Here is a 12,027-nt window from a genome sequence, read left to right as displayed (position 1 = left end):
ATTCATGGTACAGATGAGCACGGGATCCGAGGTGTGTGAGACAGTGCTCCTTAAGCTGGATCCCCAGAAACAGATATTTTAGGGTAATCGCTCATATTCTCATCAAACCCTATACATGCTACTGTCCAGCAGAACTGTCGGTGTGTAGCTTTGAGTAATAACTGTAATATTGGTATTGTGCTATATTTGAGTGCTTTATATAGATAGCCTTAATGATTAATGTGTATTTTTGTGGTTAAATGCATGCTATAGCCTAATACTGCCCCAGTAACTGACCCCACTCATCAAGAAGGACATTTCACTGGAATATAGAGTGGACATTGGGCATTAGCTCTAGAAGACTTTTAAGATACCATCTAAGCTATAACTAAGGGCTCCAGTTGTGATCACTTGTAACAATAACCTTAGTGTTGAATCAAGTCTTTAAAAGTATTCATATCTATGTGAACGGCTTAATATGCTGAGAATGCTAGTTTAATGTACTGCTGCTATAACTTCTTCTTGATATATGATGTCTAATTTCTAGAGTTATAATGTGCAGGAAAGCGTTGGCACATAATACTACATAAGGAGCCTAAAACCATGCTCCTCTTTGAGATTGCATTAATATTATTGAACTAGCACATATACCCAGGCATGAAGTGATAAAATGTGTAATTCAAAAGGTATAACCCTTTATCCTTGGTTAATTGTGACTTAGCTGGATATCCTATTAGTTATTCTCAATATCAAATAGTATTATAATATGGGTTTTACATGTCTTTAGGTCTGGCTGATGCATCCTACTATGCAAATGATAATATTACTTAAGCTCCAATGTACTTTGTGATGCATTTGCTTATCTATGTGCCTCTATATAATGTTAACGTATGAGTGTAGTAATCTTGAAATAATAAGGGCCAAGAGTGACCTATATAACAGAGGGGGGAAGAAGGTAATGAGGGAAGAAACCTCTCAGGTACACTTTTAGTTTTGTCAAATATGATGTTAATATCTGTATCTTTCATTTTTGCAAATGTTATGTATGTTAATGCCTTATTGCCCATATTTATAAGCGATTATGGCTTGTCCAATGCAGTATCCTACATACTCATATAGGAACTAATACTCTCATTGAATAGTAAATATATGGAGCAGCTCTAAATATTATGATTACCACCATATTACCCCTTATCCTTCCTCTTTCATTGAAGAGCTAGCTAGATTCAGATCCGCTACCAATGTGTTATTATGTTATATATATTTTTTTTTTCTTTGATTTCTCAGTTGTAGAGTAACTTCTCTAAAATAGAACTTGAGGTTCGACATAGGAGATCCAAAAGAGGTCTCATTTATTCAAGATATCCCCCTATAAGTTTGCTTTATGGTGGTGAGGATCAAAAGTGTCCTCATGTGTCATTTAGGGGGGTGGTTTATTATTTGGCATAACTGGTTGCACAATATTTCCTTTGCATTTGACTCGGTATTATGTGTTGCATGTTTTGTGCCTTTTTTGTACTTTATTGTTCTCCGATTTTTGTATGCCTTGATTGAAACTTCAATAAAAATTAAAAGAATTCAATAATAAAAAAAAAAAAAAAAAAAAAATACAGTGATGCAAAAAAATGCAGCTACTATTAAAAATATATTGTCACTTTTTTATAGCAGCGTATTATTTTAACTGCTTAAATGAGATCTAGTCCTATCTTTTCTTGCATGCACTATTGGCTTTGCAGCATATTTTCTTACTTATGCTTCTGGATGATAGAATACTAGTCCTAAAGCCTGTGTACACGGCCATTTTTTGCAGTACAGCGGTCCCACCCCTTGCTCTCTCTCTATCCGCCATCTCTTTTGCTCTTTTCCCCCTCTCTCTATTTTGCTCTCTCCCCTCTCTTTTGCTCTCTCTCCCCTCTCTTTTGCTGTCTCTCTCCCTTTCTTTAGCTCTATCTATCCCCTTTCTTTTGCTGTCTCTCCCTCTCTTTTGCTCTATGTATCCCCCTCTTTTGCTCTCTCTCACATCCCTTTCTTTTGCTCTCCCCCCTCTGTTTTGCTGTCGCTCTCCCTCTCTTTTGCGCTCTCTTTTCCCCTCTTTTGCTCTCTCTCCCCTCTCTCTTTTGCTCTCTCTCTCCCCCTCTCTTTTGCTCTCTCTCTCCCTCCTCTCTTTTGCTCTCTCTCCCCCCTCTCTTTTGCTCTCTCTCCCCTATTTTTTGCTCTCTCTATCCCCCCTCTTTTACTCTCTCTATCTCCCCTCTTTTGCTCTCTCTTCCCCTTTCTTTTGCTGTCTCTCTCCCCCTCTATTTTGCTCTCTCTCACCCCTCTCTTTTGCTCTCTCTCTCTCTCCCTTTCTTTTGCTCCCTCTCCCCCTCTATTTTGCACTCTCTCTCCCCTCTCTTTTGCTCTCTCTCTCCCCCTCTCTTTTGCATGCTCTCTCTCCCCTCTTTTGTGCTCTCCCCCTCTCTTTTGCTCTCTCTCTCCCCTCTTTTACACTCTCCCCCCTCTTTTTTTTGCTCTCTTTTCCCCTTTCTCCCCCTCTCTTTTGCTGTTTCTCCATTTCTTTTGTTTCTCTCTCCCCTCTCTTTTGTTCTCTCTCCCCCTCTCTTTTGCTCTCTCTCTCGCCCGCTCTCTTTTCCTCCCTCTCTTTTGCGCTCTCTCTTCCCTCTTTTGCGCTCTCTCTTCCCTCTTTTGCGCTCTATTTTGCTCTCTCCCCCTCTCTTTTGCTTTCTCTCCCCCCTCTTTTGCTCTCTCTCCCCCTCTCTTTTGCCCTCTCTCCCCCCTCTTTTTTGCTGTCTCTCTACCTCTTTTGCTCTCTTTATTCCCCCTCTCTTTTGCGCTCTCTCTATCCCCTTCTCTTTTGCTGTCTCTATCCCCCCTCTTTTGCTCTCTCCCTCCCCTTTCTTTTGCTCTCTCCCCCTCTCTTTTGCTCTTTCTCTCCCTCTCTCTTTTGCTCTCTCTCTCCCTCCTCTCTTGTGCTCTCTCCCCCTCTCTTTTGCTCTCTCTCTCCCCTCTCTTTTGCTCTCTCTCTTTCCCCCCTCTCTTTTGCGATCTCTCTCCCCTCTCTTTTGCGCTCTCCCCCTCTCTTTTGCTCTCTCTCCCCTCTCTCTTTCCCCCCTCTTTTGCATGCTCTCTCTCTCCCCCCTATTTTTTGCTCTCTCTCCCCTCTCTTTTCCCCTTTCTCCTCCTCTCTATTGCTGTCTCTCTCCCTCTCTTTTGCTCTCTTTTGCTCTCTCTCTCTCCCCTCTTTTCCTCCCTCTCTTATGTGCTCTCTCTTCCCCTCTCTTTTGCTCTCTCCCCCTCTTTTGCTCTCTCTCTCCCCCTCTCCTTCTCTTTTGCTCTCTATATCTCCCCTCTTTTGCTCTATCTCCCCTACTCTGTTTTGCTCTCTTCCCCCCTCTCTTCCCCCCTCTCTTTTGCTATCACTCTCACTCTATTTTGCTCTCTCTCTATCCCCCCTCTTTTGAGCTCTCTCACGGCCCGGCCCCACCCCGCCCACGGCACACCCGACCCTGCCCTGCCCTTGCCACGCCTGACCCCGCCCAGACCCGCCACATCACACCCGGTCCCGGCCTTATCACGCCCCCTCACACCCGGTCCCACACCGGTCCAGATGCCAGGAGGTCAGTCTGTAGAAGGCCAGGTGTGTTTGTCTTTGCGCAGTCTCTACTGCATATGACAGCTTCGGACAAACACACTTGGCCTTTTATATTATAGGATCTGCACAACAGTGGAGAGCCCATGCAAATGGGTAACTAACCCTCTACATGTCACAGAGTTAAAAACCTTTACATAGAAACAAACTTAGAAAAGAGATAGTATGGCCAGTTTGTGAGCCATTGTGACTGACTATATTTGACCCCTAAGAAGAAAGTGGATTTCTGAACTCAGAACATTGACCTATAATTATTTAAAACATATTGTCACCCACAATTCTATAGATTGAGGGAAGGATCCACATGGATAGAGTTGCAGGGTGAGTACAACTAAGCACTAGAGAAGTTCTTTATAGTGTGAAAAGGGTCCACCTAGACCTATAGACCGTATGCAAGAGCTCACCTCTCTAATAAGCATAAATGATCAGATAAATGATGAGATAATAAGTAAAAATACAAATAAGATTGTATAACCCCTAATTTGAAACAGGATACCACTCTTATTCAAATTAGTGCCTCTGGGTTCCTCAAGTTGCCAAGTGATTGAAAAAGCAATAGTAAATATCTCACAACATTAATTATTATATGGGGCCTGGCATCTGCAAAGAAATCTTCATCATTACTAACTTATGAAAATATTTTATAAGACCCCTTATATGAAATAGCCAACCACCTGCCTCCATGTATACTTTTTGATAATGTAAAATAGTGTTTTTATGCAGTGCCCGCTGGCGCTCATACAATATTTCCATTAATATATATTGTATAAATATGATTTGCTATGTTTGGATTGTTAACATTTCTGGGCAGTGTTCTTGCTAAATCAGGAAGCTTAGTTTACATTAGATATCTAGATTTGTATGGTAATATTGTAATACATTTATTTTAGTATTTGTGAGAAATTAAGAGAGGCAAAATTGTTAGACAAATGTTTTGTTGCATTGCTGTGTTAGATGAAGAGGATACAATTATTATGGTAATAAAGCAAGATATAAACCATTACCAAGAGTTAACAGAACATGAAAGGTATTGTGTTGAGGGCTCATTTTGATACAATTGAAATTATTTGATTAGAAATGTGCAGGGTCAGTAAGGCAGTGCATTGTTACAGTGTTGATGAATGATGATGACTTACAGGGCTGGTTGATCATATGTGCTGCTGTTGGATGTGTTATTTGCTTTTTAGATATTTAAAGGGACATTAAACACTTAACAAATTTGATGCACCTAACCTTGGTGTTATACTGCAGGTATCTGAAGGAGAGTTGCTGCACAAAAGCTAACATGGGCAGCCCTGGAAAGCAGTGAAAGTTACATTTCAAAATGGGTGTCACCCATGACTAGAGGGAGGCATGGGAATAACCTCAATACTGTGCTTATAAAATGCATTTAGTGTTTAAGTGTCCCTTTAAGTGAAGCATTTGTATATTTGATATAGGCAATCACTTGAAGTGGAGAAATACAATATTTCCCCCCCATGCCGCCATCTAAAGATTTTGGGGCCCCTGACTCAACCATTGATCAGGGCCCCCCCTCCTTGACATGTGCAATTTTTGACCAAGTGACTAAAACGTATATTCACTTTATTCTTAATTGTCTTATTTAAACTTGGAAATGTTGTAAAAGGTAGTAACATACACACACACACACACCACACACACACACACACAGACACACTGATACACTGAAACACTGATACACTGACACACTGATACACTGATACACTGAGACACTGAAACACACAAACACACTCACACATAAGGATTCACATATAGACACTCTAGCAGACAACGCAAAGAGAAACACACTCATACACAGAAACCCAAACAGACACTTAGCACTTGTTTTACATTGACCTGACAAGGTAATGAGGTAAACTACAGTTTTGTAAAAAAAAAAAGGAGATTTAGAAAACAAAATATGGAGTTCTGATTATCTTTTTGTAAAGGAAGATGACAACTAAATTATGACAACTGCACGCAGTGGCTGAAAGGAAGGGCCCTGAACTGCCTAAACAATAATTTAAAGGTGAAATGGTGGAGTGGTTACTTCCAGAAAGGTCTTGTTAGTCTCAAAGTCTGTAGAAAGATGTGAATAATTAGCAGTAAGGGTCAAAATGTCCTAAAAAGGAAACAGACAATTTACACACGCACACAAACTCAAACTTGCCACATAAACCCAGAGGAAACACAGACAGAGACAGCCTCAGAAAACACACAAAGACATATACACACATACACACACAGAGACACCCACAGAAACACACAAAAGACACACACAGAGGAGACAACCACAGTGAAAAACACAGTAAAGACATACATACACACACCCTCACATGAGACATCCACAGAAAACACACACCCCTCACAAGGACACCCACAGAAAACACAGACATACATACAAACATACACACAAACACCCTCACAGAAACACCCATAGAAAAAAGCTCAAAGACATATGCACACACCCTCACTAGACATCCACAGAAAATGCACAAAGACAGTACACACCCACCCTCACAGAGAGACCCACAGATAAAAATACATACACATAGAGACACAAACCAAAGCACAAATACATAAACACATACACCCACAGAAACAACTCACAGGAGGAAACAATTTATGCACCTTTGCATCCCCTAAATCAACAGTGTGTGACATGCATGATAAAAAAAAATGCAGAAATTAAGAGATCACTTTTAAAGATCATATTTGTAAATGTGCAAACAAAAATAATTATGTGAATTCAAAATTGTATCATTAATGAGCTGGGTAGATGGCTAGATGAAGAAAAGTAACCTTTAAAAGGTTGACATATTTTGTTTGTTTTTTTCCCCATTTTCCCCAACCAAGAGCACCACTTCAATATAGTTGTACAAATTTTCCCATCTGTCAGCTGTACTTATGGATTTTGAAAATACTGTACTCTATATGGTCTTGGTGGGACCATAAGCTGTGGTACTCATACCATCTAGATCTGGTTAAATGCAGGATTAGGCTTGTTGGTATGTATTTCAAAACTAAGTCAGCTGTAGTGTAAACTGAACAGTTTTAAGTTAACCTGTCTCATTTCAAACAGGGAAGCAATCTTAGTCTGAGAGTATAGAAATTTTATACAGATGTAAAAATCTTAGATAAAATGCCTCCTTGCATCTGGAAAGTCCTTGCATAAAGGGGCAGTAAACTGAATGTTATATAAAAGGCATCTACCATTTGTGTAGTGAGGAGGAAACATTTCTGCATGGTTTTTAAATATAGAATTTCTACAGCATTGTCAAATAATCATAAATACACTGCTGCTAAAAAAAATGTTTTTATTGGAACCCCTAGCCCCACCATACAACTACTACCACACTGAAGTTACAATCCAAAATTGCACAAAGAAATTAAAAAACATTTGCTAAGTAAGTCCTACCTCCTCTTCAAATGAAAGTGATCTGCCGTCTGACTCAGGCACACACTGTACAAAGTTGCCAAGTCTGTCTCACACTGAGCATAGTGGTTTAGTGCACACTAAGAAATCCTCTCAAATGCTAATACTTTACTCCTTGTAATAAACATTTCCCATGCTCAATTAGCACTCTGCTGTAGTACCCACTGGTGGCTGCCAAAATTAAAAAAAAAAAAAAAAAAATTTTTTTTTTTTTTAGTTCTTGCCCTCATGGGGCCCCCCTGGCTCATTGGTCCCCTGACAGGAGTCCACCCCTGTCACCCCCTGATGGCGGCCCTGTTCCCCCCCAATACTCAGAAATGTGCACGTAACAGTGCATATAATATCTTTCTTATTGTTGTAATATAAAGTCAGTATGACTAATCTTTTTGCTTTCATAACAAAAAAATGTATCCTTCTAACAAAAAATAAATAAATAATGGATTAATAGTTTTCCACTATGTAAAGTAACATTATTATGTCTTACTCTTTCACCTACCTTTGTACAAAGCAAAGGAGATGGCGTTGCTCACAATTTCATCTCCAGCCTGCTCCATCTTAATGACTGTTAGAAGATGCAGATTTTCCATGATCTCTTTAATCTGAAATAAAAAAACAAACACAATCTTGGGAAAGAGAAATGCTTGCTTTATACTCCCTAGAGATGAGCGTACAGCTGGCAACTAAACCAATATTGAGACTTATGTCAATACATTATGCTCTGTCAAAAATGTCATCTCTCCTTGTTACAAGTAATTGCAGTAAATTCTGCATATTATCTATAGATCATTGCATAATTCCGAGTTATAATAATTACAAGAGTTTAGCTAATATGAGATACTTGTCCCTGTAGCTATCTGTACACTGGCCTGAGAGCTGTAAATATAGGGGAGTTATGTTATGGACTACAGTCCTCTCTGGCACACTGCTAACTACTGACAACCTGCCCTTCTAACATTACCTTTCTAACTACTCCATTTGCCGCACACAAAATACTGACTCATATCTGTTCTGTGTGATTTATATGTTCTTGGGTGCTAGCTTACAGGTTCTAAATGCTTGCTTTGTAGTTTGCTTTATAGATTTGAACATGATTTTATTTTAGAAAACAATAAATGGAAAAAAAGTGTCTCTTCATTTGAAAAGTCACCAACACCTCATTCAGGAACAACAGTTAAATCACTATTTACAGATCTTGATCTAAAAGGGACCTTCTAATAGTGCTCCTTGCTAACCATCACGAGTTAAAGGGGCAGGAAACCCCCAACACTATTTTGTGATGTCAGATAGTACATACAATTTTAATCAACTTTCCTATTTAATTCTATTATCAAATTATTTTTATTCTCTTGTTATCCTTTGCTGAAGGAACATTGGCAACTAGCTGAACACATCTAGTGAGGCCGATCACAAGAGACAAATGTGTGCAGGAAACCAATGAGCAGCTATCTCTCACTAGTGTAGGTTATGTGCGTACTTTTGAAACACATTTGAAAATAAAGTGAATTTAAAAATGTCTTAAAATGAAAAGCTCTATGTGAATCATGCAAGTTTATTTTGACTTTCCCTATCCCTTAAAGATAAAGTCCCTCACAGAAGAGATATTGCAGCTTCTGATCAGGACATATTGTTATTGGAGGGTACATGTGTATTGCACTCCTAATTGGCTCAACTGCCTACTCAGAAACTGCAAAGTTGTAAATAGACTTTAGATATGTGTTTAACCCCCTGAGGTGGTTAATCCCTAATTAGCAAGGGACAACAAGTACAAAAATCACACACAGAGCATTTTTATTTTTTTAATTAGAATGTCCCTTTATATTTATTTTTTTTTAAACGTTATCTATGAAAGCACAGGGAGTCATCAAAGCAAAACATACAAGATAATGAACAGCATACAACCAGTTAATCCATGAAAGGGACCACATCTGTTTACTTTACTTTACTCAAGGCTGTTTTTTCTAATATATTAAGCTAAAATAAATAAAATAAAACACAAAATAAATTAAATAACTTAGATCAAAAACAGAACATCCCCCATCAGCCAGGAGGTGGGGTTTCTACCCACGTACCTTAATAAAAGTAATAGGTACACACATATTATGGTCTCTGAAGGACCAGGAAGGTCTGTTCCTCACCCGCAGACATTCAACCCTCCTCCAGAATCCGCTGATAACCATTAGCTGTCTATACAATCTCTGCATCACTGTCCTGCAAATCTGTGTAAAGTCCATGGGGGAAGCTCAAAACCGCACCTACCGTTTAGGTATAAACTCACTATTCATGAATGGGTATAAAACTCTATTTCTCAGTGATTCCCGGAAATAATTAAAGGGGACATGAAACCCCCAAAAAATCTTCCATTATTCCGATAGAGAACATCATTCTAAGCAACTTTCCAATTTACTTCTATTATCTAAATTTACTCAGTTCCGTTAGTATCCTTTGTTTGAAAAGCATATCTAGGTAGGCTCAGGAGCTTGTAGCTAGCTGCTGATTGGTGGCTGCACATATATGCCTCTTTTCATTGGCTTACTGATGTGTTCAGCTAGCTCCAAGTAGTGCATTGTTGCTCCCTTCAATAAAGGAGACCAAGAGAATTAAGCAAATTTGATAATAGAAGTAAATAGGAAAGTTGTTTAAAAAGGTATGCTTTATCTAAATCATAAAATAAACATTTTGGGTTTCAATAAACATTTTGGGCTTCATGTCCCTTTAAGATAAATTGCCCACATAGAAATGAATTGCCTTATGCACTTCTCTAAGTCTCCCTTAACTTCTTTCTTGTTCTATAAATAGTGCACAACAGCTAGCATTTCTTTAAAGAGGAGTGCTTACTTTCAATTTCAACCCAATAATTAAATATCAACTTTCGGGCTAGAAGTAAGAATGTCCCTTTAAATTTCATTTCATTAATGCTATATATGTGAATATTTTTTATTTTTTTTTAAACTGAAAGCATGATAGATCATACCTACAACAATCTTAATGCATTTAAAACCTCAAATGTTAAATTCTAATATACAGTTCATAAGACAAATTAAAGGGGCATTGTAAGCAAAGGTTTCCAATCATGTATATGAACACAGCATCATTACACATGTGAAAGTATATACACGTGGTATGTAATTGTTTACCATAGCACATTTTATCTTTCATGACTCAGACAGAGCATGCAATTTTAAGAACTTTCTAATTGTATAACTATTATCACATTTTCTTCATTCTCTTGCTATCTTTATTTAAAAAGCAAGAATGTAAGTTTAGAAGCCAGCCCTTTTTGGTTCACAACCTGGGTTGTGCTTGCTGATTGGTGGCTAAATGCTGTCCAGGGTGTTGAACCGAAAATTGGCTGGCTCCTTAGATTAGATGCCTTCTTTTTCAAATAAAGATATCAAGAGAATGAAAAAAAATTATAATAGGAGTAAATTCAAAAGTTGCTTAAAATTGCATGCTCTATCTGAATCACGAAAGAAAAAATTTATGTTTAGTGTCCCTTTAAAGTAAATACTATGGGGTCCTGTGAATACATCATGGGCTATGCATTTGCTAAACTAGTATTCTTGAAACAGTGACTGAAAAACATCATCTTTTTGACTTGAAAACATCTTTTTTTAACATTTTTATAATTTTTCAAACTGACATCATGGCACAAAATAATTAGGATGTGCTTCAGTCCTGATGTGAGAACTTATAAAGCAAATGGGCTTAAGTGATATGTGTCTCTGACCCAAACAGACTAATCTGCCCCAAGTACAGTGCGTCTTGTTATTACAGACTCTCATTAGCAATGCAGTTATTTATAAAGAGGCTATTAGATGAGCCCAGGATGCCTTGCTTGTTTTAGAGGCTTGTGCACGCTCTTATAACAAGTGCAGCAAATTAATGAGACACAGAGGCAGAGTCGGTTTTGGGGAGGTATAGTGGTCCTTCATCACAACTATGTCTACGAAATGACTTTTTTCCATTGTATAATGCTTTCCATATTAATAGGAGGGAAGAGAAATGGAAGACAATCAGACCATAAATATTGCAGATGGGTGAAATAAAAGTAATGATCAGGCCTATTAATAGGTTGTAGTGCCAAATAGCATGCAGGTAACAGAAGCACAGTAAGTGGTATAGCAAAGCCTTTGAAATGACACATGTAAAAAATCTAGCAAACTCTGCGGTGTCATTGCTTAAAGGGACACAAAAACTATCATATATTATAGTTTCACGTTTATTTATTTGGTTAATATTGCATTCAGACGGATTAAATTTTTATTATTTATTTATTTTTAATAGTTATATCAAATATATACACTTTGAACGTTTGATGCACATGAGAATAATTTCCATATAATATGGCATTGAATCTGGAAACAATAACGCTAATTATTTATTTGGATTTATATTTTTTACTTTAGGTGCGTTTCTATTGGCAAGCCTGAACACACCTTTACACTACACATATTTAATAACCATAATGTTTACTTCTGTTAGTATCACATTATAATTAATCACGCTTGAGATAAAAGGAAACAGAACCCAAAAAAATTATTTCGTTATTCAGATAGAGCATGCAATTTTAAGCAACTTTCTAATTTACTCCTATTATCATCAATGTTTCTTAGTTCTCTTGCTATCTTTATATAAAAAAAAGAAGGCATCTAAGCTTTTTTCTTGGTTCAGAACTCTGGACAGCAGTTTTTGATTGGTGGATGAATTTATCCACCAATCAGCAAGGACACCAAAAATGGGCCGGCATCTAAACTTACATTCTTGCATTTCAAATAAAGATTCCAAGAGAATGAAGAAAAATTGATAATAGGAGTAAATGAGAAAGTTGCTTAAAATTGCATGCTCTATCTGAATCACAAAAGAAAAAAATTGGGTTCAGTGTCCCTTTAAGTATGGGGCATCTCACCATTTAAACACACTTTTTTGTCCCCCCATTAGATTACACATATATTAGTATATTTAT

General features: G+C 37.8%; 1 protein-coding gene across 1 annotated transcript in view; it reads right to left on the bottom strand.

Annotated features, from left to right (window-relative positions):
- TRPM8 (transient receptor potential cation channel subfamily M member 8) overlaps nucleotides 1-12,027 on the bottom strand; it is a 246,965-nt gene that overhangs the window by 162,394 nt on the left and 72,544 nt on the right. The window contains 1 exon segment of the mRNA XM_053698868.1: nucleotides 7,561-7,663. Coding sequence (XP_053554843.1) covers nucleotides 7,561-7,663 — 103 coding nt within the window.

This window comes from Bombina bombina, chromosome 1 (assembly GCF_027579735.1).
Source record: "Bombina bombina isolate aBomBom1 chromosome 1, aBomBom1.pri, whole genome shotgun sequence".
NCBI lineage: Eukaryota > Metazoa > Chordata > Amphibia > Anura > Bombinatoridae > Bombina > Bombina bombina.
This window is presented reverse-complemented; position numbering and strand designations above follow the sequence as displayed.